The sequence below is a fragment of the Panthera onca genome, chromosome A1 (genome assembly GCF_046562875.1).
Source record: "Panthera onca isolate mPanOnc1 chromosome A1, mPanOnc1 haplotype 2, whole genome shotgun sequence".
NCBI lineage: Eukaryota > Metazoa > Chordata > Mammalia > Carnivora > Felidae > Panthera > Panthera onca.
The window spans coordinates 46,860,896-46,885,497 of NC_138339.1; the positions used below are offsets into that span (position 1 = coordinate 46,860,896).

The window sequence follows — 24,602 nt, forward strand, 5'->3', positions numbered from 1 at the left end:
CTTGTTACTAAAACCTAGTAACTGCCTAGAGTGTGATAGCTTACTGGAGAAGTGACTCAAAACTCTAACTCAAGATTTCAATGGGACTATTTTTACAGCAATAAATATATAAGGGCTTCAAAACATTTTAGTTTTGTTTTGTTTTTTTCAGTTAGTAATAATAGCTATCAGTTTATTGATGGTACTAGTTACAACGTTTTATTTACGCCCTGTGCTGGGGAGAAATAATCTAGGTAAAAGGCCCTCAGCATAATGACCAATCAATAATTGTTAATCACTGCAAATGCCCATAGCAGAAGACCCTGTAATATATGCAAATGAGCTCTACAGTGATTGCGGATCGGCTCCTGTCATCCACCTGGCCCCTATGTTCAGTGGAAGTGATTAGGATGTTACATTCTGATCATTTGGGATTTTCTCAATTCAGTGTGCAGTTTTGTACACTACTCTTTTTGTGTATTTTCTGGGATAGCATAGAATAATCGAAAAACCGTGGTTTTCATTAATGATACAATAATGCACTTCCATTTTACTTGGTTAATTTTTTGGGGGGAGGGGAATCTATCGCCTAGAGATAAGATTTTATTGTCCTATTGTTATTTTTTACTGAGGTTTTTGTTTTTTTTTTTTTAAGTTATTTTTATTTGAGAGAGAGAGAGAGAGAGAGAGAGAGAGAGTGCAAGCAAGAGAAGGGCAGAGAGAGAATTCCAAGCAGGTCCCATGCTCAGTACAGAGCCCAACGCCGGGACTCAATCCCACAATGGGATCGTGACCTGAGCTGAAATCTAGAGTTGGACGCTGAACCTACTGAGCACCAGGTGTCCCTATCCTATTATTAATACTATTTGTGATGTCATTTAATTCCCCAAACAAGCAAGGTAGGAGTAGGTACTCCCAGTTGTATATATGGGAACAAATGCTCAGAAACATTAAGAATCTTGCCTGAGCTCAGTCAGCAGAGCCGGATTAGAACCCCATGTCAGACTCCAAAGCCTGTGCATTCTACATGATGGTGCCAGCAAGTGACCTGATCAAGCTCATCACATACTGATTTTTATCTGAGAAGCCAGCATGGTATTTCCAATTCCACCTTATACTTACCACTGGTTCTGAGGACTAGAGAGGGGCTGTTCTGCTACCTGCTCAGATTCATTCTTATCAGGACCATTCGTTGTGGATTTACAGACTTGACTCTTCTGGTGTTGGCGGATCATTTCTGCCAAGGTCTCTTGTACTTCAACAACGGTTCTCTGTGAGTTTTGGAGACTGGCGTGTTTTTCTGAAAAGAGCTCTTTACAAGTGATCAGCATTTGCTCGCTTTCTTCTGTGAGGCTCAAGTCTAATTCTGGAGGCCTGCTTGGCTTTGGCTGAGAAATATTAGGGTCTGTTTCTTCAGGGCTGGCACTGTCTATCTGCTGGCTTTGCTCCACAGAAGTTGTCCTTCCGTGAGCAGCTCTTACCCAGACACTGGATTTAGGGCAAGGCTTGGAGAGAGACCACCAGAATTCATACAGACGTCCATAAATAAAAAAGGCCTCTAAACTTTTGAAAGCTGGTGTGGTAGGGGACTGATGTTCACCCAGTTTGTCTCTTAGGTGGTCACAGCCTAGAAGAAGAGAAGGATTTAGGGTTGTGCATTTCTGTTTCTGCTAGATACACATTCCTCTTCCCGTTACATTTCCTATCACCCAAGGGGCAGAGCTCAAGAACAAGGACAGCAGTGATCCATGGGGTTACATGCTTTTCACCTAAAGCCAATCAGAGCTAAACATCTCCTGACCTAGGACAGTGTTCTTGTTGCTGTAGTCTGCGAGTCAATCAAAGCATTACAGAAAAAGTATTCCATCTTCCTATGAAAGCTCTGGGGTTTGATCTCACTATGTCTCTGAAAAATCAGTGATTTAGTTTAGTGACTAATTATGCAGTTCAAAGAATGTCCCTTCTGTTGTGCTTCTCCATTCTTTTTTTTTTTTTTTTTTTTTATGTCTATTTATTTATTTAATGTAATCTCTACACCCAATGTGGGGCTTGAACTCACGACCCTGAGATCAAGAGCTGCATGCTCTTCCAACTGAGCCAACCAGGTGCCCCATGTGCTTCTCCATTCTTAACTAACTTCTGAGCACATTGCTATTTCTCTTAAACCATGGAGAAAAATTTGTAGAAGGCAGCAAGGTAGGTAAGGTAGGTAAGGCCAGGTAAAGGAAAACAGCTTAGCCGTTCTGGCCCCCTCTTAGGAGCTTGGGTAAGAGAATTCAAACTTGGTGCTAAATGACACAACTGGCCAGTCTCTTTCAATAATGTTTGTACTCCTGGTGCTACACCATCGGTGGTGTTTACATCATCCATTAGTAGGCATGCTCCGGCAAAGGTTGGGGTCATTTACCCTCAGGAAGAAAGGCTGAGTGCACTTCCTGCATGATGGTGAAGTTTCCGGAGTCGTAGCTCCGGATCACAGCCCGAAGCAGGGCTTCCACAGCCGCGTCCCAGGAGGCCACATGCTGGCTTAGCACTGCCAACGTCAGATCATGGCAAATATGAAGCAGAAGCTGGAGGGAAGAGCCAGAGTTTCAGTTAAACATTCTTGCACAGCAAGCACTGGGATGATACAGAAATATTCCTATTGACTGCACTTGGAAGGAAGGACACAGTGCAAGTTTAAGAAAGGTCCTCCTGTCTCCATCACTCATTTTTGCTTCCCTATCTGAGAAACTTCCATATCTAGTTGCACAGCAACATACCTTGTCTGGTGTTAAAGTCTGTTCATGCTAAAAAAAAATGCTGTGACATTTACATTTAATTAAAACAAAAAGTGAGTTTCAGAACTAAAAGCTGTAATTAAACAAACCAACCCACCTGGAGTACAATTAAGAAAATTGTACAATTAAGAAAATTTATCAGTTTTAAGTGAGCCATTTGATGAATTTTGATAAATACATGTATCTCTATAGATACACATGCTACAATCACCACCACGATCAAGACAGAACATTTTCGTCACTGCAGAATATTCCCATGTGCCCCTTTGCAGGCACTCCTCTCTCCCCACCCCCTGCAACCCCTCACCTGGTTTTTGTCACTATAAATTTTGTCTTTTCTAGAATTCAGATAAATGGAACCACAGCGTGTAGTCTTTTGTGTCTTGGTTCTTTCACTTACCATAATGCTTTCCAGATTTACCAGTATGATTTGTACATCACTAGCTTGTTCCTTTGTATTGCTGCACGTATAGTATTCCACTGTCTGGATAGGCTAGTTTGCACATCCATTCAGCAGCTGATGGATGTCTGGGTTGTTCTAGCTTTTGGCTGCTGTCCGCTAAGCTGCAGCGAATAGCTGTGTACAAGGCTGTATTTCTTTTAGTGAAATATCTGGGCAGTGGGATTGCTGGGTCACTGGGCACGTCTATATTTAACTTAATGGGAAACTGCCAAACTGTTTCTCAAGGTGCTATATTATCATTTGAGGAAGTCTCATTCCTCAAAAATAAATGAGCCTTCCCCCATTTTCAAAAGAAAAAGCAGATAAATTGACATACATTTATAGGATGGGTATAGCTGCTATAATGAATCAACTTTATCTCTGCATCAATACAGATAGATTTTACAAACTGGTCACTGAAGTAAGGCAAAAAATAATACTATGAGTGACCTAGGGGCTGACTTTGGTAAGCTAGGAAAGGAGAATGGGACCAAAGGAAGGTCCGGGACACCAGGGACTTCAAACTTACTGTATTTCTTTTACTAAAAACTAGAAGAATATATGCAAAACAAAACCAAAAAAACTCTATGAAGCAAAATGACAAATCACGTGAACTCTGGTAATTCCTGGTTGATGAGTACTATATTTTTCTCTGTGCTTTTGTATAGGTTTAGGCTTTTTTTTTTTTTTTTTTTTTAAAGAGAATACTGATCTAAGACTAACTTCAAAGCTAAAGGGCCTTAATTAGTCTTGAAGGGATCTTTCCAGGTTGCCTGTGCCTGCCTTAGTCTTTTCTGAAATGCAAACTGGCATTCACTTGGTTTCCTTATTATACTAGACGTGGATTAAGGAAGGCTTACTGCAGAGTGCAGACAGGGTACCTGTTTGGAGGGAGTGTTATTTGTAGCAGATGGGTACTTGATAGTTTGCAGCTGCTGTAATGCTGCCTGGTACTGCTCTGGGGTCTCCAGGCTGAAGGTGCTCTTCCATACTGCAGTCACCCTCTCCACGAAGGGCCCTTCAGTGCCTGCAGCCCACACATTGTAGGAAGAACTTTTGCCCTCCGAAAGCTGCCTTTCCTCCAGGCGCTTGGACAGGAGCTCAAGAAGGCAAAACACCAGTCTCTGCCCCTGAAACCCAACAACAAGGACAGGAACTGTTAGGCAATGGAGGTGCCTGATTATCTCAAGAGCTCTTCTCAGTTTCTCTGTGTTCTGCATCACATCTGCAGCAACCAGACCCTTTAGGGGGCTGCCTCTGGCCAGTGTGAGTCATTGAGTGAGGGGGCGGGGAGGAGAGGTGATCTAATAGACATTTTTCCAGATGCCTTTGCAGGAATCCTGGAGGTAGCCTGGAGCCCAAGCAAATAGTTTTACGACACAGAATCCCAACTACAGCCCTGTCCACTGCAGTGTAGACCACATACAGGACAGTCACCTAAGACTTATGACCCAGTTTGAGAAAAGACAGCCTGGGCTCATCGAGTTCTTTCCCCCTGTCCAAACTTTACATTAAGGGATACAGAAGCAAAGTGCAATGGGCAGAAGGTGCTAGAGCAGATAAGCTGTGCAGATATGACAGCTGCGGCAGGTGTCGGGCGCCATGTCCCAGCAGGCTTCAGAGGAGTCAGCAAGTATCTTTCTTTTTGCTAAGACCTTCAGTTGCCATGAGGTTCACGTATACTCTTGTAACAGTATTTTCTCAGTTCGGCTTGGCAAAATATTAGCCCAAATAGCCTGACAATGACCAGAACAGCATTCTGCATAAACGTAAAGGTTTTCTTGCTTTCATAAGGATGCTTTTTAAAAGAAAAAAGAAATACTTAAATAACCATTCTGGAATTTTTTTTTTGCTATGGATAAATTAAAATCTCTTTAGATTTGGTCATTTTATAAGTAATACACCAAGTGACACTGTCTTTGAGGGCATATTACTTTTGCTAGGAAGTAGCTTTCCTAGAAAGCTACTATTTTTCTTGGGTTTCAATATTTAGGTAGGAACTGTCTTTAGGTCCAGTTACTCTATTAGGGAGAGGGGAGCTTACAAAGTTCATGTTAGTATCTGAGCAGTAAAGCTGTCTAAAATGTTTATGTGTTTTAGAAAATGAGAGTGCTGATGCTTTTAAAGTAATCTCAGTTTGATGCGTCAAATAAAACAGTGGTGAGTTACTCATAGTTAACCAGAAAGGGATAAACAGACATTTAACAAAATGTTGATTTCGCCACACTTCGTTATGGCTTATAGTTAAAGAGTGATGCTATGGCGGAGCACCTTGATTTCTGTTGGAAATCCTCCCCTTCCTCTCCCTCTTCAAAGAAGACCTGATAACCAATAAAGAAACACCAGACTGCTAGCTCAGGGCTATGCTGACTAAAATCGACTCATGTATGTTGTACACAAATTGATAAGGAAGGAGAATAATATGAATGACTACATTATCTCTTACTCTGAATATGGCAGTGGACAAGCCATGGTACTTCCATGGGATAGTATGGCCAGGGCTGGCCTTCCAAGGGTACCTGCCAAACTGGTACAGCTGTGCAACTGGGTTATTCATTTGGAATTTGACTAGAAAAGGACTTGTGGCCTTTCCCTCTTAAATACCTGGAGATACAAGAACAGACTGACCTTTAGACTTTCATGTAGCTTCAGCGCTTCCTGGGCTCCCACCCAGTTCCTGGCCAAAAGCAGCTCTTGGGCACATCTGAGAGCCAGGGTAGAGGACAACTCATTCTCTCCTACAATTGAAGCCAGTTCTGCAGCTGTTTTAAGTGATGCTGCGTCTCCCTTCTTGGATAAAACTTTGGCTGCATCATAAGCAGAAGCAGCCCCTAAATAGCTGTAATACAAACAAAAACCCAAAAGTGTCATGAACAGATCTCCTATACCCTCTTCCATCTCAACGTAGAGAATGAGTGGCAGCATCCTACAGGGTAAGGACATACATTTGCTGAACTGAACCCAAATAGAGTTTTTATTCTCTCCCAGTTTCCTTATTTGATAGTAAAGACATTACTAGAGAAAGGTGGAATTTCTGAGTCTGCTACTGAGGTTTCTTCAGTAGTTATGGTGATTTATATAAGGGAGGTGATTTATATAAAGGATTCATCCAAGGACGATGAATCTTATGAAGCTAGGTTTAATACACATATGGCTTTTTGTTTTCTAGTCACTTTACCTCCCCCTCTAAACTTACTACTCTCGTCCTGCTCTTCTGCATCACAGCTCTTCGATGTTTGGGTACATGCCTGTTCCCTCCAGCTTACCATTTGGCGGCCACGGCATAATGGCCGTCTTTTTCCAGGATGGCTCCCCAGGTGAGGTACAGGTCCTTCAGGATCGGGTCTTCTGGGCGCAGTCGGGCCTTGGCAACTGCAATAGCTTCCCTAGAGGCCAGAACAGATAAAAAGCCAATTTGAAAAGGCTGGAAGATAGGATAAACTGTCCCTCTTGTGTTGTTTATACTGTTCCAACTTCCTGTACAAAACCATTTTCCTGCACTATGTGGGAAGTTAAATTTTTTTTTTACATTTATTTATTTTTGAGAGTCAGAGAGAGACAGCGTGAGCAGGGGAGGGGCAGAGAGAGAGGGAGACACAGAAGCTGAAGCAGGCTCCAGGCTCCGAGCTCAGCACAGAGCCCAACTCGGGGCTTGAAACCACAAACCGTGAGATCATGACCTGACCAGCCGAAGTCGGATGCTCAATCGACTGAGCCACCCAGGCACCCCACGTGGGAAGTTAAAACCTCATGCTGAGCTCAATTCTTCACCTGGGTCAGCAGTTCTTAACGTGTGGTCTGTGGATTCCTGGGGATCCCCAAGTCTGTCACTTGACAACCAACAGTATTTTTGCCAATGGTAAATTTTGAGCTTTCAAGTAAAAACGAGAATTTTAGAAAATCTATGCCTGCCACTGTGGGCTAGATAGCTCCCCAAATGCTAAAGACTTTTCTGAAGAGACTGATGGTGATATTTAAGAATGTGAATGTTTCTGGATATTTTATAATGAAATGTGTTAACATTTGGAGTATCTGTATAATTCAGTGAGCTAATATTTTCAACTGACCTACAACTTCTGAGTTGTAGCCAACATAAAGTTGTAGCTAGAATAAAAGTATTTTAGATTAAGGTGATCTATGCAGAGCAATGTTTAAGAAGTATTTTGAGACATCAGCTTACCAGACTTACCCTCCTGCCACTAAACTAGACAAAATATGTATGAAACAACTGTTTTCAGACATTGGATCCAGGCAGCTCAGGATTGTTATCCCCGAGAGAAGGGAACCTCCTAATAGCCATTTTCCTATAGAGAACCCAGCAGAGCCCCAGCAGTCTTACTGAGTGGAGGAGAGATAAAATAATTGGAATATGAGGGGCAGGATAATAGGAAGGAAGAAGCTATCCAGGGGAAGCCCTACAGAACTCTGGGGATCTCATGAGTCTTTGGCTAAACACAAAGCCATGCATGTGTAGGACATTCCTTAAGGCTGGATAAAGAACAATCAGGGAATTATAAGCTGAATAATTCCCAGAGTTCACTCAGGGCATAGGGGACTTCGGTGTTTTAACCAGCCAGACATTTGAGTTCTGATCTGTTGAACACACAGGCATTCAGTAAAGACACCAGAAGGTAGAAGGACAAACTAATTCTAGAATATAGATTTCTCTGGGTGGCTCGGTCGGTTAGGTGTCCGACTCTTGATTTTGGCTCAGGTCATGATTTCACGGTTCGTGAGTTCAAGCCCCATGTTGCGTTCTATGCTGACAGTGAGGAGCCTGCTTGGGATTCTCTCTCTCTTTGCCTCTCCTGCGCACTCTCTCTCTCAAAATAAATAAACTTAAAAAAAAAAAAAAAAAAGATTTCTCCAAACCTGTTCTAAGAAACCTTAAAAACAAGCCATGAAAAGATCAAGCTGTTCTATTAGCAACTTTAGTGCTCACTAAAACAGAGTTCAACACCCTTCAGAGGAAGACAAACCAAAACAGGAAAAAGACAAAGTCTCACCAAAGCCATCACATCAAACGGCTGAAAATCAGTGATGGAGAAAGTCCTAAAAACAGTGAGAAAAAAATGACAGTTCCTATATAACAAAGATGGGGATAGATGCAGTCAAGTCAAGAACAATGTAAGAGTAAACAGTCATCTCTGAAGCCCTGAAAGACAAAAACTGCCAATCTAGAATTCTACCCCCAGAGAAAGATCCTTTAAAATGAAGGCAAAATTAAAGACTTTTATAGACAAACAAAAGCTGATGGAATTGGTCACCAGAAGAACCACACTACAAAAAAAATGAAATTCTTGTTCAGGTGAAGAAGGAATTGATAGCAGTTGGAACGTTGGACCTACGTAAGAGAATGAAAAATGCTAGAAATAAGTATGTGGGCAGGTATAAAAAAAGTTTTAAAGTTAAAAAGTTATTTAAAAAGATGACAGGTTATAGCAAAAATTCTAACACTGTAATGTGGGGCTATAACATGTCAAATATATGACAAGTAAGTAGCAGAAAGGACAGGAGGGAAGGAAAGAAATAAGTTTTATATAAGATGTAGGACAATATTAGTTGAAAGTAAACTGTGAAAATTAAAAACGCTAATCATGGGGCGCCTGGGTGGCTCAGTCGGTTAAATGCCTGACTCTTGGTTTCAGATCAGGTCACGATCTCATGGTTTGTGGGTTTGAGCCCCACGTTGGGCTCTGTGCTGATGGTGTGGAGCCTGCTTGGGATTCCCTCTCCCTCTCTCTCAATATAAATAAATAAACTTAAAAATTAAAAAAACATGCTAATCATCATCAACCCTAAAGCAACCATAAAATAGAGTATAGCTAATAAGCCAGGATTGGAGATAAGAAAATATTCAAGTAATCCAAAAGAAAGCAAAATAGCAAGATGGTAAATTTTAATTGCACCAATATTTATATTTAATGTAAATGGCCTAACCATTCCAATTAAAAGACAGAAACCAACAGAATGGATAAAAAAAACCTGTATGCTGTTTATAAGAAATATTTTACTCCTTTTGTTTGTCATTACTTACAAATGTATTATAGTGAAAGTGTAGTAACTTGGAGAGGAAGGATTCAAACCAATCTCAGCAGAATGGTTGCTTCTTAGAGAAAGGATGAGGACAGAACTGGAGAAAGGCAATTCAGTCAAATCTGGAGTGTTATACTTAAAAATAACAACAGTCGGGGACATGGGGAGATTTTGGGGTGGCTGACAAGATCCCATCTCTTTTGTATTACACGGTTTCTCTATGTTTGCAACTTTAGGGATAAAGAAATTCTGAAAAAGATCAGTGGCAAATACTGATCGAAGTTAACGCTTGTTAAGTATGGGTAGTGGGTACACTGGTGTTTGTTAGGCTAGTGTGCATGTATTTCTGTACGTTTGCAATGTTTAATTACAACCAAGATGTATGCTGGTTATCAGTAAGTGGCATCGTCCAGCAGATTAATTCCACACTGTGCCCAACTGGTGGTTCAACTGTAGGGTCCTACAAACCTGTAGAAGTGGTTTGACTTGAGCAGCTCTACAGCTTCATATACTTTGTGGATAGAAAGGAGGTGAGAGGCAGCCTTAACGTACTGATCTTGAAAACACAGCTGTTTGGCAAAAGCTTCCACGGCCCACAGCCACACATGGTAGCCAGCTAAAAAAAAAAAAAATGACGGTTGAATAAGCAGCAGCAGGGGTAAGGAAAAAAAGAATCTACATTTGGAATGAAAACACCTTGGTTTTAGTCACTGCACTAAGTAGAGCATTTAGATACTCTGAATTCAGTTATCATTACAGATTATCTGCTTCATTTACTCGCCCTATACCCATGTTTTGAAACATAAATTTTTTCTCTTTGATTAGCTAACACATAAAAAATAATGCAAAATTCAAAAGGTACAAGAGAATATGGAAGTCAGGGCAGTGATTAGCCTTGTTGGGGTGTGTGGAGACTGAATGAACAGGAGCATGAGTGAAGCTTCCTAGGTGCTTTCTGGCAGTGTTATACTTCTTGATATGGTGCTGGTTACAAGGGTGTATTCAGTTTGTGCCATCATAACCTGTGTACTTCTTTTTTTTTTTTTTTAAAGTATACTTGAATAAAGTTAAAAAACTGGGCATGGCATAATTTACCTTGTTATTCTGGTGTCCTCCCACCCAAACTCATCCAAATTCCTTTGCCTAGAGACAACCATTATTTCTAGTTTCTTTTGAAACCTTTTTGAAATACTATGTGAAGACAAATATAAATGACAGAGTAGTAAATATTGTCATGTATCAACATCTTGAGTCTTCTCCCTAATACGCTTTTGGAGCTTCATTCCATACTAGAATGCAAAGAGCTGCCTAATTTTTCCCAAGAGATTCTACTGTAGAGGTATGAGATTTAGCTAGTCTCTTACTGATGGACAGAGAGGTTCCTGTGGTCTTTTGCTATGACAAACACTGCTGTAATGACAGTGCCTGTATACTTGTCATTTTGCACGTGTGAGTACAGTTAATTTCCAACACCTAGAATTGTGGAGTTAAAGTTTTTAGACATGGCCAAATTGTCCTGCAAGAGAGTGTCCATCTTTAGTGGACTTATCTTCAAGGTGATAGCCCTTTTGTCGAGAAGAACATACCAACTGGTGCCATAGCCACAAGACTGTCTGTCAGCTCCCCCCTTTCCGCTGCCGTCTGAAGAACACCTTTTAGATCTCCTTTCCAAAGCATGAGCTGGTGAAATAATTCAGGGTGGCCATTTTCCAAGTGACCCTTTCCTGTTTGGAGGAGACATAATGTTGGGAAGATGTTTCAGAAACCTGTCTGCACAGACTTTAAAAGAAGGAAAGTCAGGACGAAAAGAGGGGAACAAATTCCTATAATATGTTGTTGCTGGCTGATGGGTGAGTCATCTCTCAGAATGTTCATAATGTGGTTTAAAGCCCACTCAGTCCCTTGTCCACCCACTCATTTTCACTTACACTCAGAGTGAACACTGTATGTTTAGGGTCCTATGAGAGATGCAAGGGGTATATGGGAATATGCAGATTGGGGAGCTCAAAACCTAGTTAGTTGAAATGTAAAACCAACCAGTATGATGCCACAGGATGGCAGCCATAAAATAGGTGTGTACAAAGTATTAGGGAAGCATGGAGATAGACTGGGTTATGTTGACTGGACTTGCCTCACCTTCAACCTCAATCATTCTGTACAGGGCGGTCCTGTCTGTGAAAAGTCCCAGGTGAAATCTTTCCTCAAGATCAGCAGACACGTCCTCATTTAGCTCTGCGAATTCAAAAAGACAAGAAAATGAGGTTACTGTTTTCTGCTCAATTACTTCCAAATGTGTGTCCAGACGACCCATTTCAGACAGTGAAGAGAAGTCCTGTGCCCTTGTTTACCCTAACAGAGACCCCTCCTGGTTACAAGGGTAGCAAAACATGAAAACACTGGGTTAAAGCTCAGCCTTGGCAAAATCCAGTGAGACAATTTAGTCTGCAGTGTGCTCAAATAAAGATGGGGAAGGGGTGAAAGAGGATGTAAAAAGCCAGCCCCAGGGGCACCTGGGTGGCTCGATTTGAGTGTCTGACTCTTAATTTCTGCTCAGGTAGTGGTCTCAAGGTTGTGAGATTGAGCCCCTCGCTGGGCTCCATACTGAGTGTGGAACCTATTTGGGATTCTCTCTCCCTATTTCTCTGCCCCTCCTCTGCCTCAAAAAAAAAAAAAAAAAAAAAAAAAGGCCAACCCCAAATCCCAACAAGAAATGTCCTTAACATTTACTAGGACCCACCACAAAGGGATTCAATAATCATTCTGGTTTTTAAAAAGTCAACTGAGTAACTTTCCAGTAAAGTTAATAATGTAAAGCTATATGATAAAGTGTGTAAGTTACAGGAAGTCAAGATAAAGTCCCCAAAGAGGCTTATGTATGTAAGAAGAGCATAAAATATTTCTGGAGAGAGACAAAAACTGTTAACAGTGTGGTCTTGAGGGGAAATGTGAGGACTGGGTATCGGGGTGGGATGGGGATTTACATTCTTTTTGAATCTCTGAATTTCATTTTATCATGTGTATCTATTTTAAACATGTAAAATTCAAAAAAATACAGCTGTTCAAATGTCAAAATAATGGGCCTTAAATGAGAGCTCTGCAAAAGTAAAATAAAAAAAACCTTCTATAACAAAAACTTCCACCAAATCCAAAAAAAGGAACTGCCATATTATGGGTATATTTCCAATAAGGAAATACTTTTTTTTCTAATTGAAGATACTGTTTTCCTGGGGGAAAAATAGTTGAAGGAGTTGATTCATGCTGAGGTATTTAAGCCATCATACCAATTCCAGCACATAGATGGTTGGTGACAACTGGATTTAGAACAATAAACCAGAGCACTACATCTCAAAGGCACTGGGGAGCCTGGCGGTGGGGCCGTGGGGGGGATGGAAGGTTGGAAAAGAATTTAGAAATATAAACAATTCTAGACATTTGTGTGCTCATTCAACAAACATACCAGCAAGCGCCTCTTATGTGCTAGTTCCCAGAAGACTATGGATGGGCCAAGGGAGTGTATTTTTGTACCTTTGGAGTGTTTTGCCATTGCTAATACCAAACAGTCCTGATGAAGCTCCTCTTTGGACCTGTGGTCCAGGCTGGTAGTCAGTGGAAGCATGGAACGAGCTTTTCGCTTCTTGGTTATGGATTCTGAAATGTAATAAAAATATAGATGGTCTAAGAAGAGCTGATCAGAATCACAAACGGGATGGCCATTGTGTGATTGTAACCTACTGGATGGATAATGCCAGTCATCAGAAAATTTGCTACTTATGAAGAAGCTTTCAGGTTAAGTTAGCTGGGGGCAGTGTGTACAACACACACAACACGTCCCTGTGAACACCTGTGAAGCATTATCAACAGTTGCAAAATGACACTTCCTCATGAAAACGTTAAAAAAATGTTTAAAATTGTTTAAGTGTTAAAAATGTTTAAAAGCATGACCCAAAATTGAAATAATCAAAACACAAATATTTAAAACCCAAGAAACAAACAAAAATCCTAATAACAAACCAACAACAATAAAAACCAAACATTTTTGACTGTTTTCAGTTGCATGTAATATCTGAGGATGCTTTAACAAAATATTTTAACCATTAGACACCAACCTGACTTCTCTTTAGGTGGCTCCTTTTTCAGTATTGTGACTTTGTTATTAACAGTGATTTTTGACTTTTCAAAACCTATGGAAACCGGAGTGCAGGTAACTGGTTCTCTAGAAGCTGTATCATAGGAGATAAAGAAAAAAAGTTTGGAGGAGAACAATATAGAGTCTAGTTCTTTTTAATGATTAAGAACTAAACCAGGCTTAATATTATTTATGTATTCCATAACATGAGATAAAATACTTTCAAAAGGAAACATGGGTAGTCTCCCTTTTCCCACCTCACAAAATGTCTAAGTCTTAGAACTTTGACTGATTGATCTCAGGAGAAATTGTAAGTTTCTAGCTGCCACAACTTTATACCATAGGCCCAGGAGTTCTGAAACCTTGCTCAGATGACAAAAGACTTGTTACATATTTAGGTAACAAAGTATTAAGTGTATATATTTAATTACACAAACAAGGAACAACTTTACTAATAGAAATTATTAAGGGTATGTGATATGGAGTCACAGTCCTGAGCACACACAACCATGAACTTTAAAAAAAAGCCCAGCTGGGGGAAAAAAAAAAACGAAAAACCCAGCGGCTGGTCTACAGGGGTAAAGAACATTTTGTACAACCATTTTGTGATATAAAGGTGTTTTGATGAGCCTAAAAAAATAAATCCATTAAGCCTTTAGCTTTTTATTTTCCTAACCTTTTCCCAGGGTGGCAGTAGCTTCTAGGTCAGATGCTGGTAAGGGGCAGTGGTTTCTTTCAATAACTGTGGCTAGATGTGATACTGTGAAAACTTTTCCCATGTCAGTTTCTATGACTAAACTGCCCTGGTTTCACTTTGCCCCACAGTCTTATCCTGCCCAAGGTGCTAAGAAGTTTTTTCTAAAGACCTTCACTATTTCGATCCCAGTCTTCCACCAGATCCACTTTACCACTTCAAAGGGGTTTAGAGGCTTAAGATAACCTTTTAAGAAATGAATGGAGTTTCTAACGGCACCAAAGATACAGCTTAAGTTACAGAGATGGGACAATACATAGGTTAGAGACAGAGAAATTTCAAACTGAGTAAGGACCTGGCTTAGTTTCCTGGTCATGACTATCAAGTCCTAGAGAGTCCACAAAACACAGGATTTGGCCACATACCCACTGAGATGATGCTACTGGGTAGCTCTGGCTCCCGGGCTTCCTCCTCACCCTCCTGGTCCGACAGACCGTTCTCAACAGGTCCCGAGCTCTCCCTGATGCTCTCGTCTTCATTCCCGTCATACACATCCTGCTTTACAGGAGCTCTCGAGGTGGGCTTTTTCTTCTTTTTGGGCTTTGGCTTAGGTTGAGAGAGCCTTTTTTTCTCTAATTCAATACTTTTCTTACCTAGAGGTATCGTGATTAAGACAAAAGATAAAGTATAGATTCTTGGTTAAAAGCACTCTAGGAGACAATCTCCAAAACGTCCTCACTCTTTTTTTTTTTCATAGTATTCTCACCACTTTTCTTCCTTCCCCATGAATTTTTAGAGTTAGAGTATCAAAAAGTTAACCATACCAAACCCTTTTAGGATTTCATTAAACCATGAATATGATGCCCAATTATCCTTGAATACTTATAGTGTGTATCCTACACACAGGGACATTCTCCTACATTACCACAACACAACCAAGAAAATCAGGAAATTAACATCGATGCATTACTACTGTCTACTCCACAGACTGTATTCAAGTTCTGCCAGTTGTACCAAGAATGTCTTTTATGGCAAAAGGAATCAATCCAGGATTACATGATGAACTTGCTTGTTACATCTCTCTAGTTTCCTTCAGTCTGGAGGAGGCTCGTTTTCCTGTTAATTTGCATGACTTGAAACTTTTAAGATTACAGGGCTGTTATTTTGTTGATTTCCCCTACCACCTGATGTCTGCTATGATTAAATTTAGGTTTTACATTTGGGGTTGGAATACATAGGAGTGATGCTGTCAATGTAACACAGTGGGTAGCACATAGTTTCTACTTGTCTCATTATTTGTTTACTTCCATCACTAGATTAAGGGGGCAGGTTTCTCCCTGAAAACTTATTTTCCCTTTGTAATTAATAAGTTTGCGTCCACTAGTTTTACTATCCACCGATGTTTCTTGACAAAAAACTGTTACTATGATGGCTGAATGGTAATTTTCTAATTCCATCATTCATTCTACATTCATTAGTTGGCATTCTGTAAAGAGCTTTTGTTTCCCCCTGTTTATTTAGACCTTCATTCCTCACCCCCCCAATACGGACTCATGGATTCCTATTTTTTTTTTAATTTTTAAGTTCATTTGTTTATTTTTAGAGAGCAACAATGAGCAGGGGAGGGGCAGAGAGAGAGGGAGAGATTCCCAAGCAGGCTCTGCGCGATCAGCTCAGAGCCCGACGCGGCGCTCAAACTCATCAACTGTGAGATCGTGACCTGAGCCTAAATCAAGAGTCAGATACTTAACCGACTGAGACAGGCAGGTGCCCCCTAGTTAGTTTTAATCCATTACTATTTATTTATTTTTTAAGTTTTAAAGCATTTATCCCTTGCTTTTTAAGTCGTCTTTATTGAGGTATAGTTTAACACAATATACCCACTTTTTAATACTTCGATGAGTTTTGACAGATGTATAGTCCTGTAACTCACCACTGCGAATAAAATATTTCCATTATCTCATTTCCTCATGCCTCTTTGCAGTAAGATGCACCCCCTTCCTGAGTCCCAGGCAGTTACTCATCTGCTGTCACTATAGTTTTGCCTTTTTAGAATTTCATATTGTAGATACTTGTGTTTCTGACTGCACATTAGAATTACACAGCATGCATTCTTTTGTGCCTGGCATCTTTTGTTCAGTGTAACATTTTTTTTGGATTCACACATTTTGCTATGTTTATCAGCAGTTACTTTCTTTTCATTGCTGAGTAGAATTCCACCGTAGGGATATACCAGTGTATTTACTGTGCCAATTGACATGTGGGTTGTTTCCAGTTTGTGTTCATTACAGATAAAGCTACCAAGAGCATTTTTTTTTTTTTTTTTTTACAAATCATCATGTGGATAGATCATTTCATTTATTTAGGCACATTGTTAGTTGTTTAATATATAACTGGTATCAGTTAATCTTTGCTAGCCAGGGAGTTCTTCTGTTCATTATTTTTTCAAGTTCAGACTGTCTCAGATTTGGTTAGTGGGAGCCCCTGCAAGCTGGCTTCTTTGTCCTCTTGACAGATCTCAGTTCTTTGGACATTTCCTTCCTTTGTGGCATTGGATGATGTGCCAGGCCCATCTTGTATTTTTCCTGCCTCAACCTGGAATTAGCCATTTCTCCAAGAAGCCCTGGTTAGTCTCTCTTAACAGAGAATGCTATCTAGAAACCAAGATGTGGGCATAGGTCTACTCGACACTATTTGGATGTTGTCCTAAGCCCCTCATGGCTGCCTTCCTTGATTAGGAAAGCAACCCGTGCTATGCTGTTGCTGTCACCTTAGAGAGCAATCCTGTATCTCCAGTGACCATTACAGAGCCCTACATGAATGTCCTCTTTGCTTGAGCCTGATCAACTTAGTTACTGAGGTAGGGAGAAAGGGAAGTAGGCAAGCATTTATGGGCTCCCAGTTCTGACTGACCTTGAGGAGGCCGAGAATGTTCTTGCATGGGAGTGAGCCATTTGTACACACAGAAGTCATCTGCCCCTGAGTAGATGCAGTCTGGATCCAGTGGGGACCATGCCACACAAAGCAGTCGACCTCGATGTCCTCGGAAGTTGCATAGAGGCTCTTCTCTGAGAGTATCCCACACCTAAAACCAAAAGCCACATGACAGCATAGATAATTTTTGGTTATTCTATTGCTTTGGGGAGCAGGTATAAATTTAAAAAGATTTAAACAAATCTGTGTACTCTTGTTTCCTCTTATGACTTATTATTTCCTCTTAGGTGTTCAAATTTCAGAAATGGTATTTCCTGTGTCATGAGAATTCTAATTCAGAACTCACAGCTGCATGTGTAGTCCATGCTTACAGTTCTAATTTTTTACAGGTGATTCTTCTGCCCCATTTCTTGGCAAATGATCAATTTCCTTACTGTTTCTTGAATTACTCCAGTCTCCATTTCACAGAGGGCAGCCCTTCATGGCTTCTTGGTTTGTGCAGATAACTCAATTACAACTCAACAGAGACTGACATCCATCACAGAGGTTATTAGCTCTCTAGTTACTAATGTCTATTCTGGTTCTGATATCTGAAAGTCCTATCTCATAGCTCAGGCTTGGCATCTCACTTTTATTTCTTCCAACCTGAAGATTTCTGACTTACAATTTATTATTAAAAAAATTGTTCATGATTTATAGCCATTTGTGTTTAAGACAGGAACAGGTACTTCTCACATCAATTTAGCCCATCTTATGACAGTAAGAATGAAATCTTAAAAGATACTAGAATTTAGCTAGTTCCCTATCAATACTTTCCCTTTCATCTAAGTAAAAAAAAAACCCCAACCCCCCCCAAAAAACAATCTTAGCCTGCCAAAGGCCCGAATATGTGGGATGTTTTCTAGAGCTCAGAATATCCCTTTCTGTAGAAGATAATGGTGAGGAAAAGAATGTACACAACTGGGGGAAAAGAGGAAAGAGTTCAAATTAGAGTATGTGGTGAGGAACCCACAGAATCAAGGACACAATAGTACCTGAGCTGTACCATCGTAGGAAGCGGATACCAGCCTTCCATCATGATGTGGGCTCCATGCCACACTGGTAATCTTGGCTGTGTGCCCTGACAGGGTCCGGTAGGGCTCTGTAATGGTCACTGGAGATTCAGGATTGCTCTCTAAGAGACAAGGGAAAGATGACATTTCTACCAACAGCCAACAACAAAAAGACCCAGAGGAAGGTATTATTGTGGAGAGTCAAGATTTTGCCATATGCTTTCTAGATGACTTTCAGCAAGCAATGTTATTTATTGGTTAAGACTGTGGGCATGTCCACAGTGCTTGGCATATGGGTTTACTGCATTGTTAGCTGTCATTTTGTCTTTTCAAAAGCCACCAAAGTGAAAATAATACCTTTTGCATATGGTACCAAGGAGGATGTATCATCACTTTTATGGTAGCTAAAGATATATAATCTGAATCTATAAGAAAAACACCAAATTAAGGGGGCATCTACAAAATAACAGGGCAATATTCTTCAAAGATTAAAAACAAAATGGCTGTAGGGTTCCTGGGTAGTCCAGTCATTTAAGCATCTGACTCCTGATTTTGGCTCAGGTCATGATCTCTCAGCTCCTGACACCAAGCCTCATGTTGGACTTTGCGCCTGGGTGGCTCGATTGAGCATCCGATTCTTAATTTTGACTCAGGTCGTGGTCTCATGGTCATGAGATTGAGCCCTTCATTGGGATCCATGCTGAGTGTGGAGCCTGCTTGGGATTCTCCTTGTCCTCTCTCTCTCTGCCCCTCCCTTGCTCATGCGTGTGCTATCTCAAAAATAAATACAGTTTAAAAATGAAAAAGGGCTGAGAAACTATTCTAGATATAAAGGATATTATTGGATCAATCAACAAAACTAGAATATGGATGATAGATTAAACCATTGTATATTGTTAAATTAACTCAAGTTGATAGTGGAATTGTGGATTGTAAGGGAATATCCTTATTCTTACAAAATACACAAATATTAAGGGACATGGAGAGAATGACGCATTCAACACAAAAGGTTTGGGAAAAGTACATACACAGACACATAGAGAACCAAGCAGCAATTATCCCTTTCAGCCAGAACTGCCATTTTCTAATAATTTGCCACAAGGACCAACACAAAGGGAAAGAGGAGAGGTACTCGCTGTATGTTCCCTATGCCTTTTAGAAAACTTGGAGTTGTTCCTTTGGCCACATACATGTTAATCTACAAGAAAAGTGATACTGTGGACATCAAGGGAATAGGCACTGTTCAAAAAGGAATGCCACACAAATTTTACCATGGCAAAACTGGAAGAGCCTATGGTGTTACCCAGCATGCTTTTGGCATTATTGTAAACAAACAAGGACAAGATTCTTGCCAAGAGAACTAATGTATGTATTGAGCATATAAAGCACTCGAAGAGCCAAGATAGCTTCCTGAAGCAGTGAAGGAAAATGATCAGAAAAAGAAAGAAGCCAAGGAGAAAGGTACTTGGGTTCAACTGAAGCACCCAGAGAAGCACACTCTGTGAGGACCAGCGGAAAGGAGTCTGAGCTGCTGGAACCCATTCCATATGAATTCATGGCATGGTAAATATAAAAAAAATAAAAGACCTTAAGGCTGTAAAAATGCTTCCCTTAACTGAGTAGGAGTGTGGGGTCCTCTCCCTGAAAGAAATATTTAAAGCAAAAAACAAAACAAAACAAAACAAAATGAAACAAAACAAAAACAAAAACCAAGCAAATATGACAAAATGTTAATAGCAGTTGAACGTTTGAACAAGAGTATGAGAGTTCCCAGTCTGAAAGGGATATTGATTCTGGCCAACTTTTTTCCTTGTTCTATTATTCAGTAGATAAAAAATAAAAAACAAGCTAAGGTATTAGTGTTAAAGTAGACAAAGATCTGCATTGCTCCGAGGAATTAAATCAATGCCCTCAGCCGAAGTGGATGCTTAACTTGGCATTCCGATAATAATGATAAAGACCAGGATAAGCTTTCTAACATATCATGCTCATTAGTTACACACTGTCTACTACTTATTGTTAGGAAAATCTGTCTATACTTTAATAGTTTTCCATATTGCTTTTAACTTGAGAGAACCACTGCTAGAATCATTTTTTGTTGTTACAGATAAGGATTCTCAGAAAACTACTGGAAATTCTAGAGAAAATGAAAATGTCAACTGTTTTCACTATTTTCACAGCACATACTTGGCACTACTCTTCAAACAGCACAATGTCAGATTATAATTTCTTCATATTAGGAAAGAAGTAATCGCACTTGTTTTGTATTAAAAAAAAGGGCTCTTCTAACCACCTATTATGGTTTTTGTGGGTGCTGAGCAGGGTCAAAGACTCCTTAAGGAATAAGTCATGGAAATGTGAAAAAGATCAACCTGCTAGGCAGGAATAGTACTTACCAGAACACATAGGTTCTGCAATCAGGCTTGAATCTAGGCTCCCCTCCACACTAGCTTTGGGACTTTAGGAAGTTAAGCTAACTTCTCTGGGCCTCAATTTAAACATCAGGAAAATGCGGCTAACACAGTCTACCTCACAGGACCATGAGAATTAGATATAGTCAAACATGGGAATGGGATGTGTGTGTAAAATACTCAAACACTGAAGGAAGAGGGTATAAACTGGCACAATCTTTTTGGAGCCACTTAGCAATAACAATACTCTATTATTTTTTTTATTTTTATTTTACTAAAAAAATTTTTTTAAATGTTTATTTTTAAGAGAGAGAGAGAGAGAGAGAGAGACACCACACGTGAGCAGGGGAGGGGCATGGAGAGAGGGAGACACAGAACCCGAAGAAGGCTCCCGGCTCTGAGCTGTCAGCACAGAGCCCAACACGGGGCATGAACCCACGAACTGCGAAATCATGATCTGAGCCAAAGTTGGAGGTTTAACCAACTGAGCCACCCAGGTGCCCAGCAGTAACAATACTGAAAAAAAAACTGGAGAAAACATTCAGCAAACTCATCATGCTGGTTATGACTGAGGGATGTTATTATGGGAGGAACTTCATTTTTTAAGTTAACCTTTTTGTCATGTTTGAAATTTTTGTCTTATAAGTAAGATGAATATATTACTTTTGAAAGCAGAAGCAACAATAAGAATAACATTTTAATACCAAAAAATAAGTAAAAAGGTACAAAACTTGGAATGCAGAATAGCTGAACACATATGGCCCCAGGATGTAAGAAAGCAAAGTTACCTATGACAGTCTTCAGGTTGTGCACATAAATGACCGCATTGTTGGACCCAGAGGCCATCAGATAGCTCAGCTCCGGCTGACTGCCGTGCTCATGATGCCAGCTAATGGTATTCACAAGCTTGTGATGCTGCTGGATGGTACATATCAGTTTCAGGTTGGGAACTTGAAATATTTCTATTGATCTGGAGTCACAAACCCATGAGACAAGAAAGATGGATGGTCAAATTACAATCTAATGCAAACAAGTATCTCCCTCATTCCATCACTCAACTAAAGGTGAAATGGAATAGGATAACCCTATCTATCACTGCAGAGGTCACTCTCTTATAGAGAGCCAAAAACAAAAAGTTGTTTTTTTAAACAAATGTATTCAGCTTTGAAAAAATCCCATCAATCTCTGGGCAGCAGTTGTGTTTATCAGGCTCTTGTAATAAACGGTGCTATGGAAAAGCTAAAAGAATTAATGAGCCAATGGCTAAATTAGGACTATGTAATTAGGATCAACATTGGAAAGAGCATGGTGAGGTCTAAAAACCATTTCTTCCCAGGCTTAGTTTAAAAAAATGAAGGACGATTTATGCATTTCAGTGCAGACCAACATTTTGTGAAGCATAAAACAGCTGAAACACTGAATGGGCAAACATTTCTTTAGACTGAAAATACCCAACTTATTTTGCATTCTCAAAAATACAAAGAGCTTCCAGATCATTCAAGGATATTAAGGACAGATCAGAATATCATATTCGACTAAGCTACCCCAACTAAAACTATAGATGGCATTAGTCAGCTTTTGATCAAATGTGTAATACATACAAAAACAAAGTTTTCTGAATTTGTGTTTTTTTAAGAAACAAACACATACCCATCTTCGTTGCCAAGGGCCATGATTTTGCCATCTGCTTTCCAGCTGACCTCTGTGTGTACAGGCAATTTGTACTAGAAAGCAAAACAAACCAATCTTGACTAAAAGCACACTGTTCTTCTCTCCGCATGTCTTACAAATCAATAATGACAGCATGAGAAAAAAAAATCCCTAGTTTGAAATGTTCTAATTTTACAACTTGTACATAATCTACATAATTAGCCAAAGAGTTACTAAGAGCAAATATTCAAATTGTAATGTCCTTAATTGGGACAAAAAAGAGAGGCTAGTAAATACCCAATGTCTACAGTGTCTAACCTTGTAAAATAAACTTTTTAATTTTTATCCCACAACAGAGAGTGTAACACGTCCATTTAAGAACGTGGGGGTCATGTCTCCTTAACAAAATAAGTAACACACACATATATATATATATGTATACACACACACACACACGTCTATACGTATACATACATATACATACATACACATGTCCTTGTTTTCTTCCTATTTCTATTTCTTTTCTTCCTTCCTTTCCCTTTCCCTTTCCCTTTCCTTTTCCTTCTCCTTTCCCTTCCCTCCTTTTCCCTCCCTCTCTTTCTCTTTCCTTTCCCTTTTCCTGTTCCTTTTTTTAATAACTCGGTTGGTCTTTCCCCAAGGCTGACTGGGCCCTCTTGTTTTCTTACTTGTCTCTTTAGACCACCTCATGTATGCCCAACAGCTTCATCAGCTACCGTTCACGTGAAGGAATTCCAAGTTTCTTTCTTTTTTCTTTTTTTTTTTTTTTTTTTAAAGATTTTACTTTTAAGTAATCTCTACACCCAATATGGGGCTTGAAACCACATTCCCAAAATCAAGAGTCGCATACTCCACTGACTGAGCCAGCCAGGCACCCTTCCTTGTATATATATTCAACTGCCACAAAACTAAAAGCTCATTAGGAACAGGAATTTTGTCTCTTTTATTCATTGCTGAATGTTAATGTTGAGACATTTAATGAAGGGATATAGTCAACAAAAATAATTCAGTTTATGACTAAATGTAATTTTTATGGTAGCCATTCAAAAATAATGAGCACCAACAAAAATACTCATTTGAAAGAGTAAAAGAACTCTCAACATATTTCACTTCAAAAGACAGTTCTGACGTTGATAAAATGGTAAGACAAAAGTGATTAAATGTGGATATCTGGGTCAAGGATAAAAGGGAATTATTTGTATTATTTTTGTGTAAATGTGTTAATTATTTCAGTAAAAAATGGAAAATTAAAATGGCAATTCTGTCTTGAGCAAAATACCTTCTAGCCACACTTGGCCACCATATTATAGTTATCTTTACCAAGGTCTCACTCTGGAGTAAGTAGCTGGCCTAAAAAGGATGCTTCATATCCAAGATCTGAAAGTTTATCATAAATCACCATGGCAATTGAGACAAACTTTTTTTTTTTTGTGGTTAACTTCCTTGCTTTACTCAGGTATAAAGACTTCTCCATTATGTTTTATAAATCACAAATTCACTGAAGCTCTTAAGAACATCTAAGAAATCTGAGTGAGCATAATGGATATCTTTAATAATGGCATTTATTATGCAAAATGGGAAACCAAGAAGATGTAGAGACTTGGAGAAGACTTTACATAATAAGAACTCACTTTGATTGAATTAGTGTCCCTGATTAGTTTGTTGATGTCATAGGCCTCTCCACCAAGCTTCCAAGGGTTATGCTGTAAGACAATCCCTTCCCCTCCACAGCTGTATAAAGTAAGGGAAGGTCTGTCTCCTTCTCCTCCTAAGTGAGGTAAGAAAAGAAAGCTTATCATTTTTGCAATTCAGCAGCTTAACGACTGGTTACTACAGTACAAGTATAGCATAGTCTGAGTTGTTTTAAAAGAATTATATTAACACACCAGAATAAAGTCACTGTTCTTTGTATATGAACACAGTTGTTGGGAGGAGTAAAAAGACACTAAATTTAAACTAGTATTTCTAATGTAACAGATCTGCTTTAAACACTCTTCTGCCATTCAAATAGTACGGGTGCCAAAGTTGGGGTCAAAAAACATGTTCTCAGTGTTTATGAGAATTTGCCTTTTGTTTCAGAAATGAGCACCCTACTCTTTGGGCATTTAAATATATGGAGCTGCAGGCTTTCCTATGACTAACTCTTAAGTTATAGGAAGTCACAAGCTGTCCTCAGAGCAATGATTTCTTTAGTATTATGGCAATCTTCTTGTTGACCTTTAACAAGCAAACAGTGGTTCTTGTTGGTTTCTGTAAGGACAAGTTTCATTTTCACTACTGCTAGAACTATGCCTGGTGCAAATCAAGAATCCAGTAAACAGTTGTTAAATGAATGAAGGAATGAACTACAGCTACAGGGCTGCTTGAGTTCTCATGACTTCCATTATCCTCTCTGTGTAGTGCAATTACTATGGAAATGGACAGATGTTTCATTATAGCTGGTTAAGAAAAGTTAAGCAAAAACATCTGAATACACTGAC

The 24,602-nt window shown here is 39.6% G+C and overlaps 1 protein-coding gene across 1 annotated transcript in view; it reads right to left on the bottom strand.

The window, feature by feature from the left end:
- Window positions 1-24,602, bottom strand: part of GEMIN5 (gem nuclear organelle associated protein 5) — a 41,194-nt gene that overhangs the window by 3,062 nt on the left and 13,530 nt on the right. The window contains exons 11-26 of the mRNA XM_060634798.2: window positions 23,754-23,890; window positions 22,105-22,178; window positions 21,243-21,424; window positions 18,026-18,165; window positions 16,971-17,142; window positions 14,483-14,710; window positions 13,344-13,457; window positions 12,763-12,885; window positions 11,374-11,469; window positions 10,824-10,961; window positions 9,706-9,853; window positions 6,468-6,587; window positions 5,830-6,040; window positions 4,083-4,331; window positions 2,387-2,549; window positions 1,102-1,606 (exon numbers count right to left, since the gene is read on the bottom strand). Coding sequence (XP_060490781.2) covers window positions 1,102-1,606; window positions 2,387-2,549; window positions 4,083-4,331; window positions 5,830-6,040; window positions 6,468-6,587; window positions 9,706-9,853; window positions 10,824-10,961; window positions 11,374-11,469; window positions 12,763-12,885; window positions 13,344-13,457; window positions 14,483-14,710; window positions 16,971-17,142; window positions 18,026-18,165; window positions 21,243-21,424; window positions 22,105-22,178; window positions 23,754-23,890 — 2,800 coding nt within the window. The remainder of the gene's footprint in view (window positions 1-1,101; window positions 1,607-2,386; window positions 2,550-4,082; window positions 4,332-5,829; window positions 6,041-6,467; window positions 6,588-9,705; window positions 9,854-10,823; window positions 10,962-11,373; window positions 11,470-12,762; window positions 12,886-13,343; window positions 13,458-14,482; window positions 14,711-16,970; window positions 17,143-18,025; window positions 18,166-21,242; window positions 21,425-22,104; window positions 22,179-23,753; window positions 23,891-24,602) is intronic.